General features: G+C 36.3%; 1 protein-coding gene across 1 annotated transcript in view; it reads left to right on the forward strand.

Moving 5' to 3' along the window:
• Window positions 1–1,112: 1,112 nt before the first annotated feature.
• DNAJC1 (DnaJ heat shock protein family (Hsp40) member C1) overlaps window positions 1,113–25,564 on the forward strand; it is a 258,888-nt gene continuing 234,436 nt past the window's right edge. The window contains exon 1 of the mRNA XM_036280549.1: window positions 1,113–1,595. Within this exon, the coding sequence (XP_036136442.1) occupies window positions 1,392–1,595 (204 nt within the window). The 5' untranslated portion in view covers window positions 1,113–1,391. The remainder of the gene's footprint in view (window positions 1,596–25,564) is intronic.

Below are 25,564 nucleotides of genomic sequence, written 5' to 3' on the forward strand. Positions count from 1 at the left end.
GGAGGGAGAAACAGAAAGAAATATCATGTGAGAAAGACATATTGTTTGGTTGCCTCCCACACACACCCCAACTGGCACCGGGAATCAAACCTGCAATCCAGGTAAGTGCCCTTGACCAGGAATCAAACCCAAGATCCCTTGGTGTGCAGCCGATGTTCTAACCACTGAGCAACGTTGGCCAGGGCAACATAGTATTTTCTTACTGTGAGAGCAAAAGTAGCTCCATCATTACCCTGGGTTTAATTTAACTGGCCAGATCCAAATAGGAAAAACAATGTCATATTTTCACAACTGAGAAAGTACCATGAGTTATACCAGCACATTTTGTTCCTTTCTACTTTCTCAACAAGCATGGGGAGTCGGGGAGGAGAAAATGTGAGAAGGCTAAGAAGAAAATAAGGTTCACCCAAGAGAAGTAATAGTGGTGAAGGAAAAAAATTTTAAAGAGAATGAACAAACACTATGTAAAACTATGAGGTAGCCTCCATTTCTTTAATATCAGACCTCAGTAGAGAAAGGAAGTGGGCTAAGATGGATAAACCACACTTCCCCTAAGACTATGATTGAGTCACCATTAATTCTGCCAGCCTGCCTATTTCATGGTATTATACCTATAAATCTTAATGCATAATTAGAAGTATACTTTTTTGTCTTGGTCCAAATTCCATTTCTGTTTCACCCTCTCATAAAAGATACTTTAGACTACTTCTCAGATTTGTCCCTTTAAGGCCATCTGTTCAATGTCTCCCATAGCTTTGCTGATGGAATAATGAAATGTATGGAACAGAGGCCATACTCAATAAATCAGTTTTCATATATGCTTTTAGTTTTCAATCTGGGGAAGGGTAAGAAGGTAACTGTTTGAGGAGAGATTTATACTTTGGATCTTCCAGGTATATGCGCTATGTCCCTTTTAATCTGTGAAAACACAAGACAGCTCCTTGGTGAGCGCCAGGGACACAGAGGCTTTTTTCGGAGGCCTAGATATGGGGCGCCTGGCTTCCCTACTTCCGGCCCCGCCCCTCTCCGGTGGTTGCTAGGAGACGTGATGTCACAGGAAGCGAGGCCTGGAATAGGCTAAGGCCCGGGGAAGCCTCTCCCCCTCAGCAACCGTAGCGTCTGGTGCTGGCTCTCCAGCTGTTGTAGGCCTGTGGGTGAGGGCCCGCGCCCGGGAGAGCCCGCTGCGACCCCGTCCGCCCACCCGCCGCTGCGTCCTCGGGCTCCCGCCGCCCCTGCACCGCGGCTGGGCCGGGCCACAGGGCGGAAGGCTCCTGCACGGCTGCCGGTGCTCCTGCCTGGCGGCCACTGTCCCCACAGCCCGCGCTGCCGGCCACGTCCCGGGTCTCGGCCGACAGCACAGCGTGGCAGGTGACCTTTCCGAGCCCAGAGCGATGACGGCTCCCTGCTCCGCGCTGGCCCCGCGGCCTCGGCACCGTGAGCAGCGGCTCGTGCTGATCCCGCCGCCGCCGCTGCTGCTGCTGCTGCTTCTGGCGGCCGCAGGGCCGGCGCGCGGCTGGGAGAGCGGAGACCTGGAGTTGTTTGACTTGGTGGAGGAGGTGCAGCTCAACTTCTACCAGTTCCTCGGGGTGCAGCAGGTAAGCGGGGCGCCCACCCGCCCAACGGCGGCTCCGGGGCAGAAAAACGTGCGGGTCGGGGTGGCAAGGAGGGGGTGGGGCGGACCTTGACCCGATTTCCTTGGTGGGAGCCGGCCCTGCGACCAAGACGTGGCCATCCCGGGCCCTGGCTGCCCTCCTCGGCCCGGTCCACTGGGGTCCCCTGCTTACCCCAGTCCCGGAAGGAATTGTTCGCCCTGCTCCCCTTCTCAAGTTGTGGTCTCCGCTTAAGGCTGGATGGTGCCACCAGGCTGGGCTGGTGATACCCTCCCTTTCCTCTGCCATCTGGGGAAGATCCTTCCACCCAGCTGTACTGGAGGAAGAAGGAAAGAGTAGTCATGTCTCACTGTAAAATTTCACCTTCCCAGTCACACTTATCGTAATGCTTATATTAGCTGCCTCCTTTCCTCTGCCTTCCCGGTAACGTAGGAATGCGTTTTGGTCTGCGTCTGTGTTGCAGAAGTTTTTCTTGCACTGTACTTTGGAATCTGTTTAGCCTGTTGCATAGGGGTTGGTATCACAGTGTAGAAATCTGGAGGAACTTGAAGTCTCTACCATCTCGGTCCTGGAACGCAGACAGGAACCATTAAGTTTTAGGGGCAGTAGATCACTTGAGCTGCTACAGAAAGAGATGCCCAACCAGTAGTCCAGGATCGTTGTCTTTTTCTTTTCCTTCCGTTTTGTTTCCTTTTTTAGCTTGGGACTTGGACCTGTAAAGTCCATTTGTTGATCTGTACTTCTTTCTACCTGTGTGTGAGTGGTCAGTGAGGGGAGGTAGCTAGTCTCTATCTGAATCGTACTGCCAAGGAGAAGATGATATTTGGGGTGAAAGACTTAGAATTTCACACGATCTGATTGAGCTCTTCATAATATGCTTTGAATAGTTATGGAGTAAAAAAAAAAAAAAAAAAATTAAGGTTTACCAACAGTTGTCATTCAAGGCACACTTCACATGAAATGTACATTTTCCCCCATAGATGTGAACTATTGAGCTTAACACTAAATGGAAATTTACTTTTCAGTTAAAAATAATTGAATATAAAATTGATGTTGCACTGTGATTTTAATGAATTGTATTTTTTTGTAAGAGTTATTAAAGTATAAGCGTTCTCACTTCAAATGCTTAGATGCAAACAATTATGTACTGTCTATATTCATTATCTTTCTGCTCATAGACAAATATATCTCATTACAAAGTAAATGATGATGCAACGTGTAACAATCATTAGTGAAAATAACTCTAAAGGCTTTTAAAATGCCTTTAATATTGATAATATTTGTTAGAATTTATCATGATTGATTACATTCTGTAGCTAGAGAGAGTCTTATCCATAACCTATCCAAAGATCTTGAAGATGCTTTCCAGTTATTCATGGAAAATTAAGCCTCTTTAAGAGAATATAGGAAATTGCCCTGGCCAGTTTGGCTCAGTGGTTAGAGCGTCAGCCTGCGATCCAGAGTGACCCAGGTTCGATTCCTGCTAAGAACACGTATCTCAGTTGCAGTTTGTCCCCGACCCTGGTTGGGCCTTGCAAGTGGCAGCCATTTGATATGTACCTTTCACATTGATGTTTCTCTCTCTCTCTCTCCCTCCCACTCTATCTGAACAAAAAATGAAAAAATGTCCTCGGGTGAGGAGAAAAAAAGAGAGAGAGAATACAGGAAATTTTGTAGCAGTAGTTTAAAATTTAGATTATGTAATTTAACTTGCATGTGAACTGTCATAGAATTCTTGTTTATAGTTTCATGCAGTTTAATTTGCAGAGTTAATTAGGCAATGTGAAAAACCAGAACACTTAAATATAAGGGCAAAGATGGAAAATAAAGAAGCATAGATAATCAAGAAGATTCTATGTCAAGGTAGAATTTGAAAAGGATCCAGAAAAATGTTTTAATTTGTGTTTCTCTACCCAGCCATGTCAAAAGAAATTCTTTTCTACCTAAACAGAGACACTGATTGGAACTAGTTCTTTACATTACACTGAATCTTAACTTTCTTAAAAGACTTTCAAAGGACCAGAATTCGGTAGAGACAAATGCAGCCTGCCTTAAGTCCTTAATGTGTAATTTTCAGGCCAGAGCCAACCAGTCTTTTGGTGACTAACCAGATTCGAGGAACCAGGACAAAGCAGATAGGTTTTTCAGAGTGGTGACCTGGCTCTATACACTCATCAGTTTTGTTGTTCATTCAACAGATTTATTTGATGCCTACTAAATTTTAAGCACTGGGAGTTGGCTGGTATATAAAATAAAACCTGTAGCCTCATGAAACTCACAATTCAGTAGGGGGAAACAAATGGTAAACAATGAAGCAAGTAAATATAAATGTCAGATAGAGAAGGCCTGTGAATGAAGGAAGTGAGTGAGCCCTGTGGGTAAGTGGGGGAAGAGCATTCAAGGAAAGCTGACAGTTGAGTGCACATAGGCCTTGAGGCAAGAAACTTGGGTAGAGTCTCAGCAATAGCAAGGTTGATGTGTCTGGAACAGGGTGAAGGAAGAAGACAGTAATAGGAGATGAGATCAGAGTCATGGGGTTAGAGAACGATCTTGTAGGGCTTTGTAAGACTTGATAAGGACTTTGACTATTATAAGTAAGTTGAGGATCTCATGGGGGGGCATTTAACAGAAGAGGGACATAGTTTGACTTAAATTTCAGAATTGTGTTAAGGATTGTCTGTATGTACGTCATTAGTTACTTAGAGGGATAATTATGGTGTAGAATGTAGATTGTACCTGGGTGGTGTAAATTAGTCAGATTCTGAATTTGATTGAAAAATACAGCTGGCAAGATTTTACAGATCATTTAAATGTGGGATGTGAGAAGAAAAAGAGTTGAGGATAATTCTAAAGTTTTGGCATTAGTAACTGAATAAATATTTGTGTAATTATGGTTGCCACTTACTAAGATGTAAAAGCCTGGGATAGAAATAGGTTTGGTTGGGTGTAAATCAGGAATTTGGTTTGGTGTCATGCTAAATTTGAGGTGGCTATTCAACATTTGGGTGGTTATTTAAGTCTGCAGTTACAAAGAGAAAGGCTTGGCTGTAGATACAAATTTGGAGTTCCTGGCACTTAGAAGGGAATTTGAAGCCACAAAACTGGATAAATTCACCAGGAGAGTGAATATAAAAAGAGAAAAGAGAGGTCTGGGAACTAACTAAGCCTTGGAAATTCCAAACTTGTGCAGTCAAGGAGATGAAGAGGAACCAGCAAAGGAGATGGAAAAGGAACAGCCAGTGTAGTAGGAGGCAAACCAAGCAAAGATGGTCTTTTTCAAGTCAAATGAAGAAGTATTTTAAAGAGGAGAAAGTGATCAGCTGAGGAAAATGCTGATAATAATTCAAAGAAGATGAGTTCTGAGAATTGGCTGTTGAATTTAACAATATGGAGGTCATTGGCTACCTAAGCAAAAGCTGTTTCAGTGGAGTGGTGAGATCAGTGTCTGGGTTCAGGACAAAAGGAAGGAGAAGAGCTGGAGACAATATAAAAAAAATTTTGAGATACCCCAAACTAGAAGCCAGGGATGATAGTAACTGACTGTGACATTCATTTTATCCCCTTTCCCCCAGGTTTAAGATACTCCCTACACTATACAACTGGAATAATCGATACTTGAAGAACTTGGACCAAGCTACTTTGATTCACAACCTTGGGCCAGTTAGTTGCCTCAGTTTTAGAACATTTGATACCTTCTTTATCTGTTTACTTCATAGTTAGGCAATGTAATAGACACTTCAATTTTTATTGAATGATAAAATGTAAGCATGGTAACTAAAACTAAAAAGTGGTTGCTGAAGGAGTGGTTGCTGAACGGTTTTTACCCAATGGGTAATCATTTTATTTGGCCTTGTATATAGACCTCATACAGTGAAGGTATCCTTTTCCATGTATTCCCACATTTCAGATCATTCATAGAACATTCCAATTTGGATATTGCATCTTTTCAGAGGAGACAGGGTGAAAGATTAAGGGAGTGTAGGAAAAAAAAGTTGTGTGTTATTGAAATATCTTTCATTAGTAACTTACATTCTAGGTCCCCACACAGTAGTTACATTTCCTCTAACAGCTTCTCCTTGGACACCTGTATTTCTTGTGGGGTCAATGGCAAGTCTGTATTTTTTCATTGTCTATTGAGGACATGACTTTCCTTATACTTTATACAGTATTCTAGCCAACCACAAATACATAGGATTCATTTTTTTAAATCTGTGAATTAAAATTGTGACAAACTAAGTTATTTTAATTTTGCCATGTTTACTTTCTGGTGAAATCAGAGTAATCTTTCTGGTGCTAGTCAGCCATTACAGATTCCTATTAATAGAGCTAGATTCTCCTTTCTCTTATAAATATTTTTTATAATTGCATCCTTACATTTAAATGAATGCTGAAGCTTGGTTAGAAGAAGAAAAGTTATTAAGTGCCATATGCTTATAAAATATTGGATTTTAATTTTTAATCAGAATGAATAAAGCTTTTACACTCTTTCAATCTGTATTTCAAATGTACAGAATATGTAAATGTACAGACTAAGCAGCCTGTGTAGGGCAGGCACAGTTACTGCTCAGTCATCCCATATCCAGGTGGGGAGGGACTTCCCTAAAAAAAATAGTGCTATCTCTTGCTGCATCTGCTACATCTCTCCTCAGAGTGGTGAGTTACCTTGTTAGAGGGTGATTGTCTTTGGTCTGTTTGCTTGATTGGAGAGAATAATCAGTCAAAAAGCTATAAGCCTTGGCAGTCCGTCTCTTTTCTGCCCCAAACCAGTAAGGCAATTATCCTGGACAGACTTTCTCTCCAGTGTGTTGTCTCAAAATCTGGAATGGAGAGAGGAGAGCAGACATTGCCAGCAAGCCCATTTGGCCCCTAGACCTAATCTAAATTTTTGGTAGATTTTCAGCCATAAAAGTGATATTTGATTTCTACCTGCCTGACTTCTGTCTCAGTCTATTTGGATGGGAAAAAGCATGAAGTCATTAATGGGGCCTTCTCAAACTCAATCACAGTCCTTTTTAACAATAAAGATGAAGATCCCTTTTATAATTGACTGGTGAGCCTACACTGTGATTATCAATTACGTACAATGATTCTTATCGTGGAGTCCACTGAGCTTGTGTTATTAGTTGAATATAGTCCAACCTTTCTTCAGTGAGTCTGTTCCCTTGTAAATCCATGTTGTGTAATAACAGCTTCCCCATTTTAATTGTGGAGTCCAAAATTATTTTTTAATTTGGAGTGAAGAGAGATTATAAAATCTGGAATGGTGGATAACTTTCCAGTCATTTATATTGCTGATGTAGGCATATCCTGCATAGAGTTAGAGCTGAGTAAATACTTGTTTAATTGTATATATCTTTGCTTCAGATTGAATAATCGTAAAATTAGTTTATTTATGTTCACACTATTTAGTGGAAATTGGGCATATTTTATGGGGAAAAGCAAGTCTATTGTGACAATTTTGCCAGGTAATCTAGAGCTGATGGAATAGAAATTCTCTTTTAGTTGTAAGTTTCCTTTTTCCTTTATGTTATTCTGAGTTTCACTTTTTTTAACACTAATTATGAGAACACTCCTAGAATATTTGGTCTTTTATTACTCATAAATGCACCCTAAATTGAACTGGGAAATTGGGATTGGCCTCTGTAATTACACTTATTCTTTTTATATAAGTCACCATTTTACCCAGTGATTAGTATATGTTTTATTCAGTGTTAGGAATTAAACAGATGGTGGGGTGGAGGGTGAGGATAGGTATTTTACTTGATGATTGCTGAGAAGAGAAAAAGTAACACCAATACAAGTGGTTTATTAAAATGTATAGTATCTATATTAGGCCTGTTCTCAGCTTTATGTTTGAATTTATGCATAACCAAGAAGCCTCTGACATTTTGGATTTCTTTTTAAATGTATGTCTTATTAGCAGTTATTTTCAATGACCACACTTTTAGTTAACGGATAAAAGATTAGTAGCTACATTCTTTAACTTTTAAGTAATGTTTTTGTGTTAATAGTTGGTGATTAAACTTGATTTAAGGAAGTTAACATGTATGTATACTGTAGTAGGATCATTAGAAATTGTGATTTTACTTGTAGTTCAGTATATCATATCTTCTATTGTTTTTGTGTAGATCTTTTACCTATGGTAGGAAATAGACTTCCTATGTTTAAATAAAGTGTTTTAGTTGAGACATTTTCTAAAGTTCTCAGCTTTAAGTTTTATGAACTACTTATTCCACAAACTGCTACTATGTGATCCTGGGAATCTGTAAGTCAGGCATTATTTGGACAATTTGGACAGTAATAACATCAATTAATTTCACTCAGTTAAAACCATTTCAAAACCTTTCTTGTATCAAGATGTGCAGAGGTGGAAGGATGAAGTTTGCAGTGAAAAGAGATTTCTGATGGGATGATGTAGGACTCTAGACCACTTTATAATGAAGCTATAGTCATTACTTTCATAAGTCTTTATTTTCATCAAAACACTTAATTTTGAAAGTTGGGCCCTATACTAATGAATGTAAAAATATGATTACTGTGTTTTAAGTAACATCTCAGTGTTCCAATGTAAGAGCTAAATGATTGGTTTTTATATTGAATGAAATTTATGTTTAAGAGTGTCATTAGGATTTCATTAGAAATTTGAGAATTTCTGTCATTCTTATCCTTTTTAATATCAAATTAAGGTTAGGAATAATTCACTTATTCAAGTGTTTCTGATTACCATCATCCAGCAACTGGAATGTCTTATGTAATCAGACATATTGCCTGATACCCTTATGTTAGAGAGAATGTGCATATAAAACGATATGCTTTGTTACTAGACAGCTGCCCATCGTAGTGCTGGTGAACAGTAAGCACAAAGCTCTGTGCAGCTGCGTGGTTAGCTAATATTTAAGGATTTTATACTATTAAAATAGATTAGGTTAAGGAAGCTATCCTGTTGGGACTAATTGAATTTATGCATAACCAAGAAGCCTCTGACATTTTGGATTTCTTTTTAATTGCATGTCTTATTAGCAGTTATTTTCAATGACCACACTTTCAGTTAACAGATAAAAGATTAGTAGCTACATTCTTCTTTAACTTTTAAGTAATGTGTTTGTGTTAATAGTTGGTGATTAAACTTGATTTAAGGAAGTTAACATGTATGTATACTGTAGGATCATTAGAAATTGTGATTTTACTTATAGTTCTTACATTGTTTTTGTGTAGATCTTTTACCTGTGGTAAGAAATAGACTTCCTATGTTTAAATAAAGTGTTTTAGTTGAGACATTTTCTAAAGTTCAAATAATTGCCGTGCTGTGCTGTTCTATAGTATGTATACAGAATTAATGTGTGACTTTTTGCATTGCACCTTTGGAAGTATAGTAAGGCTTAGAGTAAATTAGATTGATCTTGAAACTAGTTATTGTGGAAAGCTTCACAGGTTTTTAACAGTACTGCCCTCTCTCAAAATATTGTTGAAACGTCTTATTTTAAATCACCTTCAAAGCATATTTGGCAGTTTACCCTCATCAATAGTAAATATTTAAGAAGAATTTGATATTTGTCTGTAGCTAATAGTCATTTGGAACTAAATTTGGTGACTAAGCTGGGTTAGCAAGCTTGAGTAAATGCAATTTGAATTGATGAAGAGATCTGAATATAAATTTTATATAAGGCTTATAAACTGGTTTGAGAACTATTCTGAAAGAAGAGTTCCAGAGACGTTTAGAGCAATATCAACATGAAGTAAATCTATATAGCCTTACAAAGTAACTGAGTATATTTCAGCAAATGGCTTTTGAAGTACTTATTACTTCGTGGGTAGCAACTTTTTATTACCTACAAGAGAAAAATATGCAAATAAAAATTAACTTTAGAGAGGTGGGAAAACATTCAGCTAGAACAGTGTTTTTTAACCATTTTCATCTCATGGCACACACAAACTAATTACTAAAATTCTGTGGCACACTAGAAAATGTATTATATGTTTTGCTGAACTGACAAAGAAAAATAGGTATAATTTTGATTCATTCACACTGGACAGCTATTGTTTTGTTGACTGTTGTCATTTTTAAAATTTGACAGTCTAAGGAGATCAGTGCTCCTGACTGAATAATCAGCGTTTCTTTTTAATTTTTTTTTCTTTATTTATTTTTAAAGAGAGGGAGAGGGAAAGAGAGATAGAAACATCAATGAGAGAGAACATTGATTGGCTGCCTCCTGCATGCCCCACATTGGGAATTTGACCTACAACCTGGGCATTTGCCTTGACCGGGAATTGAACCAGTGACCTCTTGGTGCATGGGTCCATTGCTCAACCACTGAGCAACACCAGCCGGGCTAATCAGGTATTGCATGTTTTAAAAATTCTTGTGGCACACCAGCATGCCTGCTGTGACACACTGGTTGAAAATTGCTGAACTAAAAGAAAAGATTCTAATTATCTGCCTGTTTTTAAAAAAACATTTTAAAAAATATGTTTTTATTGATTTTTTTAGAGAGAGAGGAAGGGAGAGGGAGAGAGAGAGAAACATCCATCAGCTGCCTACATACCTGAACCTGGGACCAAACCCACAACCTGGGCATGTGCCCCAAACAGGAATCCCACTGTAGACCTTTTTGGTGCATGGGACACTGATCAACCAACTGAGCTACACTGGCCAGGGCTACCTGCCTGCTTTTAATATTAAAAACAGGTATCACAAAAGTATTCATTGTATAATATTTTCATAATAAAGCTAGTTAGAGCAGAGTGGCAGAGGAACCAGAGTACACATTAGGGACAGAGTCAGTAGCTGAATATACCACAGAGGGAGAAGATAGGCAATATAGAGGGGGATATGTACAAAGAAAAAAAATGCATAAATACAAATATAAATGGTAATGGAGTAATATCTCCATCTTGTGGCGTGCTTTGGATATTGTCATTAAAAATATTGAGGGGTTCTATTTTCACAACCTTAGGCATAAATAAGAATAAAATATAAATCAAATGAAAATAAAATATGGGTCAGATTTTTTTGCAGTGTTTTGAAGGGATCTTTAAGACCAAGCTTCCCAGCTGGTGTGCTGCAAGCAACTGTGCTGATATAGTGATGCCCACCTTTGAGTGGTCTTAGCAGTTTATTCAGCATGTCTCACAATTATTTTTTTCCTAGGAAAATGTATAACTGTGTGTGTGTGTGTGTGCGCGCGCGTGTGTGTGTGTGTGTGTATGTAATTAGTCTTATCAAAAATTTTGCTATATTAAAGATCTTTATTAGCTCTCATAGAAGCAAAAGAATCCAAATATAAAAGGAATAAAGAAGTTGTTGATGGCCTGGCTGGTGTGGCTCAGTATTTGAGAGTCAACCCATTAACCGAGAAGTCACCGGTTCGATTCCCAGTCAGGGCACATGCCCAGGTTGTGGGCCTGATCCCCAGTGGGGAGCATACAGGAGGCAGCCAGTCAGTGTTCTCTCTCATCGATGGTTCTATCTCTCTCTCCCTCTTCCTTCCTCTCTCTAAATATCAATAAAGAAAAAAATTAAACAAAAGAAGTTGTTGATGATTTAGTATCCTTAAGTTACTTGATTATATGCTCCATTAAACATTACCATAGTTTGCAATAACTTAAAGCAGTGGTTCTCAACCTGTGGGTCACAATCCCTTTGGGGGTCGAACGACCCTTTCACAGGGGTTGCCTAAGACATAACAGTAGCAAAATTACAGTTATGAAGTAGTAACGAAAATAATTTTATGGTTGGGGGGTAACTACTACATGAGGAACTGTATTAAAGGGTCGCAGCATTAGGAAGGTTGAGAACCACTGAAGGGATACTTTGATGATGTGTAACAATCCTCCGTGTAAAGAGGATACAAATGACTGTAGAATATATATGTATTCTGAGTAGCCTAGAGTAATATTTTGTGACATTGAGAGATAAGGCAATATTGCCCTGGCTGGTTTGGCTCAGCAGTTAGGGTGTAGGCCTGTGGACCAAAGAGTCGTGGGTTCGATTCTGGTCAAGATCACATACCTCGGTTGTGGTTGGTACGTCCCCGGCCTTGGTCTAGTCGTGTGGGAGCCAACCAGTCAATGTGTCTCTCTCACATTGATATTTCTCTCTCTCCCTCCTTGCCTCCCTCCATTCCTCTCTCACTCTATCTGAAGATAAATGGAAACATATCCTCATGAGGATTAAAAAAAAGAGAGATAAGGCAATGTGTAATTTCTAAATTATGACTGACATATATTTCAGATTTTTGACAGATGACAGATCAAGCCATTAATCTCTCTAGAGCAGCACTGTGCAATAGATATATAATACAAGCCACATATAATTTAAAATTTTATAAAAACCACGTTTAAAAACATAAGAGGTAAAATTAATTTTAATATATTATTTAATGTATCAAAATATTATTTCAAGATGTAGTCACATTTTTAATACGATTAAGTCAGTTTACATTCTAGCCTTTTTATGAACCCTTCAAAATTTGATTTGTATTTTGCATTTATACTTCTAGTATACTTTAATTTAGATACTAAGTTTTGTTTGAAAATACTTGGTCTTTATTGAGATTTTTATAGAATGTGTAGCTAATAAGTAGATTAATGTACTCAAATTCTTCCAAACTGAAGAATCAAACAGGTTCTTCCATACAGAAGAATCAAACTCCATACTTTCCAGTAATTGAATCAAGTGTTTTAAAATTTGAATGTCAACTAATCAAATACAATTTAAAATTTGGTTTCTGGCTTGCCTAGCACATTTAGAGTGCTCAAATATGGCTATTGGCCACCACACTGAATAGCACAGTCTTAGAGAATTAACATTTCTGTATTGTATAGATATATCTAAATATTTTAAATAAAATCACTGATTACTGTTTCTATTTTGTCAAACACATAATTTGTAATTTTCTTCTTTTTTCTCTTTTTTTGTATTTTAACCCAGTGTAGTTTTTGTTCTTTTGTTTTTAGATTGTTCCGATTGTGCTAGATATCATCTTTCTAGTTAGTTATCTGTACATTTTGTCTTTTTTTATTTTTTGATATAGACCATGTCACTCTTCTAGGGACAATAGGTTCTGAACATCCATGTGTAGAGGCCTGTCTGCAAGGGCAAATAGTTTAATTCAAATTGGTCATTTACTTTTGTTGATTTATCTGTTGTATTTTATAATTCTTAAAATGTTATTAACATAACATGTTAGGTATTTAATCATGCATTGACCAAGAAATCACCAGTGTTCCTACTTTTTAATTTTAACTTTGAGGTTACACATTCTCCCTATATTAGTCTGAAACTCATCCATCAAATATATTGCTAGCTATGAAATATTCACTATATTCTCTACTGCCATCTATTTTGATTATTATAAATAATATCTTAAATGATTCAAATGCTTAGCTGGGGGCAGGGGGGCAGGATAGGGAGGAGGGTGAAAAAAATAAAAGTAAAAAGATTCACACATGTAGTTCCATTTGTGTGCCATTTATAATATCTATTAGGGATTTCAGGCATCCCCCACCCCCTTTTTTTTTAATGTTTTTGTTGATTTTTAGAGCGAGGGGAAGGGAGAGCAAGAGATAGATAGAAACATCAATGAGAGAAAAACATTGATTGACTGCCTCCTGCATGCCTGCTCCTGGGAATCGAGCCTGCAACCCAGGCATGTGCTGTGATCCGGAATTGAACCAGCGGCCTCTCAATGCATGGGTCGACGCCTGGCCGCTGAGCCATGCCAGCCAAACAGTTATCCTTTTTTAGTAACTACCTCTGCCACCTCTACATAGCCCTAGTACATACTGCTCTCCTTTGGACTGAATAATTAATTACCAACCTTTTTGCCTTTGCCTTTTGTAATTTCATAAGCAACTGAGGAAAAAAAGTAGATTTTTAACAGCGATAGTTTTTATACCTAGCTACTGTTGATTTAAATAGCACTGGGGTCAGAGGTGTTAAAAATTCAGTGCTGAGGGAAATAAACAACAAAATCAAAAATTAAAGAACCAATAATATAATCCTGAAGTTGGGAGAGACTGTACTAATATCTAACGTATTTCCTCTTAATAGGAATGTCTTCTGTAGCCCTCCCAGCAGGTGGTCATTCAGCCTTTTTTATTTATGTCTGATCATGGGGATTAGGAACCAACCTGTTAAGTTTTTGGATAATAGTACTCAGTAGAAATGTTATTCTTATGTAAAGCCAAAATCATAATTCTCATTCCTACTTGCAACTTCACTTGCAGTCTTATTTTGAAATATCCCTGAATATATATTTCTTCTAAATTATTTTTCTCAAATGCCTTAAAATAAAATCCACAAGGGAAATAATTACTTGTTGAGTCTCTGTGCAAGAGTAGGGTTATTTAAAAATAACCACAGTTCCTTGCATAGCAATTATACCTCAATAAAGCTTTTTAAAAAAATACAAGCAACTGCTGTATCTAGTGTAATGCCTGGTATACAGTAGGCCTTTGATATTAGTTATAAGAATAATAATATGTCTGTTGCATGATCGTTTCCCCCACCCACCTTTATGACTTTTATAAATGAGAGATTGATATTTTTAAAAATACAGGCAACTTGAGGGGCCTACTTGGTTTCATGATCTTTAGATAAGTCCACCCTAGAAAAGACTCAGGCCACCATAGTTATAGTTGTCTTGGAACTGCATACACTAAGCATGTTTTTAAGTTACTATAAATAATGGCCTGAGCTCATCAAAGTAAACAGGAAATTTCTGGAAATGAAAATTTAAGATGACTTGGGGTATGCCAGCTTTCATAATATGGACCAAATGATTGAATTAATTAAAATAGTACCCAGAAGTTGTTATGGACTCTTAAAGCAGGACCCCTGTGTATAGTTTTGCAGGTTGTGTGTCTGCTTCAAATCTATCATTGTGATATAAAAATGTTTTAGACTTTGAGATTATTATCGAAGAAATTATATATAATTAGTTAAACTGTGAAGGAAATTATTTTTCTTTCATAATTAAAACATCACATTTCTTTAGGTAGAATTTTAATTTTCAGGTTCATCTTCAGTGGGAGTTTCTCTCTCCTTTTAATTCACCTCTCCCTGGGGGCTTTATAGTGCCTTTTGCGCCTTTCACTGACACAGAAACAAGAACTAGGTATTCTATAAGCAGCTTAGGGCTCCCTCCTGAGGTTATTTTGAGGCCATTGCAGATCCAGATACCAAGCCTGCAGATCCTTTGGCCTGGTCTCAGCTCTGGGGCTGAAACCATAGCCTCTTAACATCTCAGATCCATAATATTTTTATAAGTTGTAGCCTCAGGCAGTGGCCTCCTCACTGTTTACATTTTTTTCCACAGGTGGTAAAGTCCCACTGCAACCGTTGATTACAAGCGTAGAGCCTGGCTCTGAGCCCAGGCCTTTTGTAAACTACTTTTAGTCATTACTGTGTGAGTCCAACTCCTCATTTCTTCTGCTTGCGAGTAGATAGGGAGCTCAGAAGGCTTATAGCTGAAGCTCTGTTTGTGGGTACGAGTTTCATTTGTTTTTGTCTACAGACACACTTGCTAGTTGTTGTTTTTTTTTTTGTAATGGCTATATGTTTATAATTTTCTCTCTTTAAATCTTATCATTAGTACATATTTGGAGTGAGGTTTCAGAGGAAGTCCCTCAAGTACTTACAGTGCTGCTTTGACCCTAGAATATTTATTAAAGCTGCATTTCTTTTGTAATAAGTATTATTTTTAACGACTGTTTTCCTATTATCTAAGAACCTTTTGCTTATTATCCAGAAATATAGTCAGGCCATTAATTCACAGCTATATAAGAGGCTGCTACGTTGGTAACCATTCAGTCCATGTCCACTATCCTGAGACTTATCCCATTTTGGGTGCTGAAACAGGAGAGCAACATTTCTAAAATAATTGGATCTCACCAGGTTTTGAATATGGTAATAAGTAGATCCATGATCACAGAATGACATATACGGCCCTGCTAGTGGAGATGCCTAGAGGAATCCTAAACTCTGTCTTAAGCCTCATTAGAAAAATATGCCAGGTGAGGAGATAGAAATTGAAACTCAGGTACATGTCAGAAAAAACATTGCTGGAGGAAATGAATGGTTCTAGAGTTAAATTATATGCAGGTAATTTCATGTTAACTCCTTGAAAATATATCCCACTTGGTAACTTCTTAGAAAAACTTTCTTTTTCTGGGCTTAAATAACATTATGTTCTCTTATATTCGGTCTTCAAAGAGTCACAAAACAAAACATAGGGCAGTGAGATTTAATTGCCCCGAAAACCATTTCAGTAAGCAATTTGATGGACAATACTGAAATCATAGAATTTTAGTGGATATTAGCTTCAAAAAATTGAGTGAAAAAAGCTTCAAGCAGTTTATAGACTCATATTTGGAATGTACTTTAAATTATGTATTTTAAGGAAAGAAACACACAATTCAGATTTGCAAGAAAAGATAAAGGGTCCTTTAATTTTGGACTCATAGGATTTAAATATAAAACCAGTTTACATTCAATATGAGGAACACATTAATATTGAATTGTTAATCTAAGAGAAGTTTTTTTGTTTTTGTTTTTTAAATAAGCTTTTATTGATTTTTTAGAGAAAGAGGAAGGGAGAGATAGAAACATCAGTATGAGAGGAAAACATCGATCAGCTGCCTCCTGCACATCCCTACTAGGCAAGCTGGGCACATGCCCTGACCAGGAATTGTACTGGGACCTCTCAGTCCATGGGATGATGCTTAATCCACTGAGCCGTGCCGGCCAGGTGTTCTAAAAAAGTCTTTAAAGATACTAACCTGGAAGCAAAAAGTGGTGTAATGATCTTTGAAAAGACATTTCACTTAAAATCAATGTTGCTTTTCTAACATGGATAACTGTATCTGCAGCAGTTCTTTGCTGTAATCTTTCTAACCTTTTTTTGTGACAATAAAATATGCACAACTATGTAGATTATGCTATGAAGTTATGATAACTGTGATTTCATATTTGTTAATTCATTAGTTCTTTTTTACAACATTACTAATAATAAAGAATTGGAAACAAATTATAATAGAATATTTGAGTAAATTATGACATATTCTTGGTGTGATATATAATCATTAACAATATCTGTGCAATGTACATAGCAACATGGTAAAATACTCTTGTAAGTGAAAAGCCAAATATAAAGTTGTATTCACATTGATTATAATTTTGTAGGAATCATATATATGCACAAAGGTGAGATAGTAACATGACCTAATGATAACAGTTTGAATTGTGGGATTGTTATAATTTTATTTAGGGATAACTGACTCATTTAGAGTTCTGTTATTATTACTGATACATACCCATGTAAATTCTATCACGTTGGAAAGAAGAATGTTATATAATTAAATCACAGTTGGATAAACTAAATTCACAACATATCTTCGTATTTATGAGATAAATTGTATGGGTATTTTAAGTTGCTTTTAACCCATAACTTATTTAAAAATATAAGTGGAAAATTAAATAAGACAACTTTAGACTAAAAACACCCATGTGTTTATTTTGTTATTTAAAAAGTATTACCAGATGCTTTCTCACAATTATTTCAGTGAATCAAAATTCATCATAATTTCAGACTTTTAATCACTTGAAAAGTTAATAGCCTGGATCAAATGAAGTATTAGCTTTATGGTCTATGTTTAATAAAAATGGTTGTACCCTGGCCAGTGTGGATCATTTGGTTGGAGCGTGATCTTGTGCACCAAAGGGTCCTGGTTGGGGCACATGCCAAGGTTAAGAGTTTGATCTGTGACCTGCAACCTGTCTGTGCTTTAGACTTTTGGTTTAGAGCATTGAATTCCAAAGTGGTGAAGCAGGTACTTGTATTGCCCCGGGGGTGCAAAAGATAATTGTTGGATTCAGGGAAAAATGCTAAAGCTTCTATTCACTTATGTTTATTTCATCCTTTAAATTTTTATACTTTCAAATAACTTATACCATACAGTAATAGACTATACATAAGTTAATGAATAAATACATATATAACATTTAAATATAAATACAGAAGTTAAAATGTTTTTACTCATAGGTCATATAATCAAAAATATTTGGAAACCATTGTTTTAGAAGATGTATGGAGGGGAGAGAGAGGAGAGAGAGAGAGAAAGAGAGAGAGAGAGAGAAGGCAGGACTTCTAGAATGCTAGCGTAAGTTGCTCAGCAAATCTCTCCAAAAACTAATGATAAAACTTGACAAAATTGTCAAAAATAACCATTTCAGGCCTATTAAAATTGACCAAAGGCATAGATAAATTGAGTAGCATTTATTAAAAAATAAGCTAGTGAACTTCAGGTAAGATAAGTTGGCATCTGGCTCTGGCTGAATAGCTCAGTCGGTTAGGGTGTCATCCCAATATGCCAAGGTTTTAGGTTTGATCCCCAGTCAGGGCACATATAAGAATCAGCCAATGGATGCATAAATAAGTAGAACAACAAACCAATGTTCCTTCCTCTCTCTCTAAAAATCAATCAATACATTAAAAAAAAAAATTTAAAGATAAGTAGGCATCTGTGGCATTTTTGTGTGGGATTATACCCATCTCTTCTTCAGGCTCCATTGTGAGGTAGTTTTACCCTGGCAGGACAAGCTGTGAGAACCATTAGCTTCACTGCTGGAAGGAGCTGACTTGATTTGTAATGAAGCATGGAAAATCTCTTGTCCCTAAATGTAGTCAGAAGTACTAGCTCTCTCAATGCAAACAAATAGGGAAGGCCAATATCATTGCCTGCCTGAGGTTGTGATCTTGAATAGGGGAAGCAATAACCCAGCAGAGTGGTCAGAAAAGTAACAGAGACCCAGAAAATATGATAGTCGGATGGGCCTTGATACGAGCCCCACATATCCATTATGATCTGGAAGGCTATGTACATATCTAAGGCTGCATTCACACTCAGGAGGGAATGGAGAGGGCCCTAGCTATTCATACATTCCTGGCTGAAATGAGGCCTTGGGTATGTGTGGATGAAACATGAGAGAGTCCAACAGGAAATGCCTCAAAAGGCTTATAAAATACCTAAACTTTGAAAATGTTCCCCAACTGACACACAGACCCATCATCAAAAAGTAGGAGTTTTACTGGCCTAAGATGTTGGAGCATAACCTCTGACCTATGATTGGCTAATCACTAAGCTGTATTGGTGCAGGGGCAATATCCTGAAAGTCAGTCTTAAAAATAAGGGGCGGGGTGGGGGTGGGGGTGGGGGACCTTAAGTACAGATTTCAGTAGCCACACATCACAAAGAAGACAGTTTCCATAGAATAATTCTAGGCAAATCATTAACAACAACAACAAAAAAAAACCAGCCCTATCGGGTTTGGCTCAGCAGTGAAGAGTGTCAGCCATGGACCAAAGGGTCACAGGTTCTACTCCAGCAAGGGCACATACCTGGGTTGCAGATTCGATCCCCAGTCCCAGTTGGGGTCACACGGGAGACAACCAATTGATGTGTCTCATATCAATGTTTCTCTCTCCCCTTCTTTCTGCCCTTCTATTCTATCTAAAAATTAATAGTAAAATATCCTCCGGTGAGAATTAACAACAACAAAAAATTAACCAAATAGTCTATATACTTCAATACTATCAAAATAAAGACATTTTCACATAAACAAAGATTAAAGGAAAATGTTACTAATAGACTTGCCTTACAAGAAATTCTTTAGGGTGAAGTGAAACGAAACCAGGGAGTAATGAGAATCTACATGAAGGTAAAAGAAAGAAACAAAATAATATAAATAGTAGTTAAATACATTTTTTTATCTTTTTTTTACTTATTAAAAACAATTACATAAAACAACTATAAAACTGTATTGTTGTGCTTATAACATATAGAAATTACTGTATATGATGATGATTGCACAAATAAAGGGGGACGAAATGGAACTATAATAGAGCAATGTCTCTATATTTTTCTAGAATAAGGTTAGTATTAAGCTGAAGAAGATCTTGATAAGTTAAGATACATATTACAATTCTTAGAACAACCACTAAGAAAATAATTCAAATTTTTATATAGTAAAAATTGTAAGAAAGGGAGTAAAATGGAACACTATGTTATATCTATTTAACTAAAAAGGGAGGTAGTAAAGGCGAAACAGGGGGAAAAAGACATGGAATATATAGTAAACAAACAACAAATGGCAGATATAAATCTGGCCATATCAGTAACTAAATTAAATATGACTGGACTAAACATTCCAATAAAAAGGCAGAGAATGTCAGGCTGGATCAAAAAACAAACACGATCTAACTGTATGCTTTCTACAAGAGACATACTTTAGATTTAAAGACACTAATAGTCTGAATGTAAAAGGATGGAAAGGGATATAATACCGTGCAGGCAGTAACCCCAAGAGAGCTGGAATGCCTATGCTCATATTAGGCAAAATAGACTAAGTCAAAAAGAATTAGTATAGATAATGAGGGACATTTCATAGTGATTAAAAAGGACAATTCATCAGAAATATATAACAATTATAAGCATGCACATCTAACAAAAGTGGGAACACTTTGTAAAGTATATAATTGTCTAACCACTGTACACCTAAAACTATACAAAATAATATTGAATGTAAACTGTAATTAAAAAATAAGATACATGGCCCTGGCCGGTTTGGCTCAGCGGTTAGAGCGTCAGCCTGCGGTCCTGAGAGACCTGGGTTCGGTTCCCGCTAGGGGCGCGTACCTCGGTTGCAGATTGTCCCCGGCCCTGGTCAGTTGTGCGGGTGGCAGCCACTCGATGTGTCCCTTTCACGTCGATGTTTCTCTCTCTCTCTCTGTTCCTCTCTCTCCCCCCACCCCACTCTACCTGAACAAAAAATAAAAATAAAAAAAATAAGATACATGAAGCAAAACAATTGAAAAATAATCAACAATAATTAATACCTTACTGTCAATAATTGATAGAATACCTATACTGGAAATCAACAAGAATACAGAAGACCAGAACAGACTGTCAGTCTGCTTGACCTGACTGACATTTATAGCACATACCATCCAACAATAAAATACATTTTTTTTCAAGTTCACATAGCACATTTCTCAGGATAGTTTATATGTTAGGCCATAAACCAAGCCTCTGTAAATTTAAAATAATTAAAATTATGTTTATATTAAAATATATTTATGTTCTCTAACTATATGGAATTAGTAATCAACAACAAAACCAAATTTGGGAAATTGCCAAATATTTGGAACTTAACATATTTCTAAAAATCCCATGGGTCCAAGAAAAGGGAAATTAGAAAATATTTTGAATTCAGTGAAAATGAAAACAACATATCACCATTATGGGATATAATTAAAGCAGCAGTTAGGTGGAATTTGTATCTTAGAAACTTATACTTGCAAAAAAGAAATATTTCAAATAAATAACCTTAAGCTTTGCCTTAAGACAGTAAGAGGGGGAGCAAACTAAACTCAAAGCAAATGAAAGGAAGGAAATAATAAAGATTAGAGCAGAAATTAATGGAAAAAAGAACAGAAAACAATAGAAAATCAACGAAACCAAAAGTTTGCCTTTTGGAAAGATCAACAAAATTGATAAACTGTTAGCTAGGCTAATCAAAAAAAAAAGAAGGAAGACATAAATTACCAGCCTCAGGAATGAAAGATGATTTATCTCTACCACCCTACAGAAATTAAGAGGATTATGAAATAATACTTTGATGAACTTGGCCAACAAATTGGGCAACTTAAATGGAATAAATAAAGTCCATTTACCAAAACTGGGTCTGTGGAAAATCTGAATAGATCTAACAAGCAAATAAATGTAATTAGTAATTTAAAAATCTTTCCACAAAGAAAAGTCTTTACCTAAATGGCTTAATTGGTGAAATCTATCAAATATTTAAAGAAGAAATCATTATAATCTTTCACAAACTTCAAGAAAACCAGAGGGGAGAGAATACTTCCCAACTCATTCTATGAAGTAAGTATTACCCTGATAACCCAAGACAAAGATGTCATAAAAAAAGAAGACTACAGACTAATGACCCTCATGAATAAAAGTGTAAAATTTCCAGCAAAAATTTTAACTCACTGAATCCAGCAACGTATAAAATGGATTAAACACCGTGATATAGTAAGATTTGTCCCAGAAGTGCAAGGTTGGTTTGACATCTGAAAATCAATTATTGTAATATGCCATTAATAGAATGAAGGACAAAAACTTTATGACCATCTCAGGCAGAAAAAGATATTTGAAAGAATTGAATACCCATTCATGATAAAAAGTGTCAACACACTAGGAATAGAGGGTAATTTTCTCAACCTAATAAAGAGAACCTAAAAAACTATACACATTTCATCCAGGAAAATATTCAAATGGCTAATAAGTGTATGAAAAGATGTTCAACAGTATTAGTCATTAAATAATTAAAGCCATAAGGAGATAGATAACACCTTATATCCACTAGGATGGTTATAGTAAAAATATTGGTCAGGATAGATCATGGGGAAGGATGCAGAGAAACTGGAGGTAAGGTTAAATGTATGGCAGTTTTTTTAAAAAATAAAATAAACAGGAATACCAGCAATTCCTCCTAGGTATCTATAGTGTCTTAAGACAAAAGTGAAAATATATGTCTACACACAGATCTGTACATGAATGTTCATGAAGCATTATTTATAATAACCAAAAACTGGAAACAGTCCAGATACCCAGCAACCAATAAATGCATAAACAAAAGGTGGTATATCTATGTAATGGAATGCCATTTAATATTTAGTAGAAAAAGAAAGAACTTCTGGTATAAACTACAATATGGACAAACCTCAAAAAACATGCTAAGTAAAAGAATCCAGACTCAAAAACACTACATGTTTTATTATATCATTTATATGAAATGCTCAGAAAAGGCAAATATAAAAAGACAGAACACAAGACTAGTGGTGTCACAGTCTGGGAATGAAGGTTGATTGAAAATGGCATGAGAGGTCTTTTTAGTGTGATAGAAATGTTCTAAGATAGGATTTTAGTGATAGTTGCACAACTTGATAAATTTTTTTAACTTATTCAGTTGTACACTTATGATGGGTGAATTTTTTTATATGTAAATTACACCTCAACAGAACTGTTAGAAAAAAAGACAGATGTTATTTTATGGGAAATTTTCAGGGTTTTCCAAATTATCTTGTTTGACAGATGACTCTGTAAATAAACCTTAATTGTGACTTACATGTTTGAGCATTTAAAAGTTTTCATTATTTGGCCTCTTTCATATAAATACACACTCCTATGCAAACTGAATGCACAGGTTATTTCTACTGCTGGGTCTTGCTGTCAGAATTGGGTCTCACTATGTTTTTAGTTTTGACATTCATTAAAATATAATTTCTTTAGTGTAAAATGTCTTAAAGGCTTTTTAATGTGTATCTCTCTCTTTTATTAGGTTTTATACTTTTTAGAAAAGACTCCAAATAGTGAAGATGCAAGTTGATATTTTAGTTAGATGAAAAATGATTTTAAGTATCTGGGGCAGACTACTAATTACTAGTAGCAGAACTCTATTATCGGATGTTGGAGTTAAAATCGACATTTTTCTGTCTCTTTTGCAGATAATAGTGGCCAATGAACAGAAGACATAGGGTTGAGCTTCTGGTCAAGCCTTTGAAAGGCAATACACCACTTGCCCATGTGTCTTCCTCCTTTCCGCTCACTGAAATGTAGATGTCTGTAGTTGTTACAGTAGACATTTTATAGTTTGAGGTAACCTTGAGAAACCAAGAGCAGAAAGATAGTCGGGGCCTAGGTCCTTGTGACTACGGAGCCACCATAACTTATGCACTTCTTCTATATGAGAAAAAAAAAGACCTCTACCATTTTTAAGTCACTGGTATTTTATTTCTGTTACAAGCAGCCTATTTCTTCATTATTATTATTCTTTATTGATCGATTTTTTTTAGAAATAAACATCAGTTTTGTTGTTCCATTTATTTATGCATTTATTTTTGTATGTGCCCTGACAGAAGATCAAACCCACAACCTTGGAGTATCGGGACAACACTCGAACCAACTGAGCTATGGGCAGGGCCAAAAGCAGCTTGTTTCTAATAATACACTGTCCTTATCTGTATGAAGAGTTGTGCTCTCTCCTTGCATTGCCTAGTTCTGCTGAAAGTACTTTAAGCTTTAGAAGTTGCTGACTTCTTTCTTACCAGGTTCTGAACCTGTCTTTTCACCTGCTAATTGAAGTTCCCACTTTACTGAAAGGAGAAGCTCTCCGAATTTTATTAATTATTTTATGAGTACTATAAAGTCTTGCTTCAAGAAATAACAGAAATTCTTGTAGAGTTTATATGTCATGTTTCTCTTCTCTCCCTCCCAGTAAAAATGTCCCTTTCATGATGGAGATAGTTTTCTAGGTTGGCTAAGTAGCCTTTTATATTTTATGTTCTTTGGTACTTCTTTAATATTGTATTACCTATTGAAAAAGAGTTAAGAAAAACTCTCACTCTATCTATATATTTTTGATTGATAAAGAAAGAGAAAGGTGGAAAGATTTTTTTGAAGAGTAGCAGAGCTTTCAGAAGAAAAATATTGAAGCTTACCTAAGTTACAAAATAAGCCATATGTTCCTACATAGAAATTAGACATCCTTATTTAAATTAAACAAAGACTTTTGCAGTCAAATATCATCTAAATGTTGGTTTATATATACAATGTAGAAAAATAACTTGGGTATGATTTTTCTCTTATCACTTTGAAAAAATTTTTCTTCATTTATTATTTTCTATAGAATTGTCAAATAATTTTTATATTAGGCAATATTGTCAGCCTTCCAAAGAGATAAAAGGCAAAATATCAACCCTAATTATCTAGATTGGAGATCCAGAGGGATATAATGACATGGCCAAGAGAAGATTTGACATGAAATTCTGCTGATAATGGGTTGATATTGGTACCTTGTAGAGCTGTGGGTAGGAGGGAAAACAGAGTGTTAGGATAAAAGGGTAAACGTTTATGTGGCTTGCTTTAACTTACTATTGAACAATTGCATACTTTTGTTGTTCACTCTCCTTATTCATAGAAGCAAGGCTTTCCAACATTTCACAACATTGGTCATTTTCAAATATTTGCATGCCTCCATTGTTATTGTTCTAGGTTTTATAGAAGGTGTAGAACATTTGATCCTTGCTGTCAAATATAAATAGTGGAATCAGAAAGGTGAATAAAATTTCCAGCAATAAACCTATTACTGTCTTTTTAAAATTTTTATTATATAGCCCTTCAAGTTGCAAACTTTCTTTTATAAGTAATAAATTATAATTATAGATATAACTCCTTATTCAGCAGTTAGGTGATATACAGACATCTTCGGTGTATATTAGGATTTCCTTATTAAATTTTTGCCTATTTAAATATGTTACTCTTCCCTGATTTTTGCCTACTTTATCTAGAATAAATTTTAGGTAAATCTAACTTTTGAAAAAATTCTTTAGGCCAAAAATGTGAGTAGTAATCAATTCATAATTTTATAAAGGACATGTGTAGTTTGAGTTTCTGGATAACCTCTCTCCCTTTGAAAGTGTTACTTAATTAAAACCAGATGAGAGTAGTAAAGGAGGTATTCAGAACACTAAATAAAATGGCTATGCTTCATGGAATTTGCAGAATTCATCAGTACATGTAACAATGATTTATAATTGCGCCTGGTCCTAACACATATCAGGGTAGATCTCACAGAGGTTCAGTAAGTAAGATAACTAGTATAAAACAGTAAGGTGAAAGGGTTAATTGGTCTTGCATAGTTCAATTTGCCACTCTGGTGGCACTTTCTGTTCTCTGTGTAAACAGAGTTGCTAAGTACTTTCCCACTAACTGCCACCCTTTTTTATTTATACAGTTGAACCACCAATGAGGAATGGATTCGTTGTTAGGCCTTTTCCACCCACTTCATGCACACCCCCACACTACCCCCAGCTGTTGCTACATACCTCCTT

This window comes from Molossus molossus, unplaced genomic scaffold (assembly GCF_014108415.1).
Source record: "Molossus molossus isolate mMolMol1 unplaced genomic scaffold, mMolMol1.p scaffold_m16_p_1, whole genome shotgun sequence".
Taxonomy (NCBI): domain Eukaryota; kingdom Metazoa; phylum Chordata; class Mammalia; order Chiroptera; family Molossidae; genus Molossus; species Molossus molossus.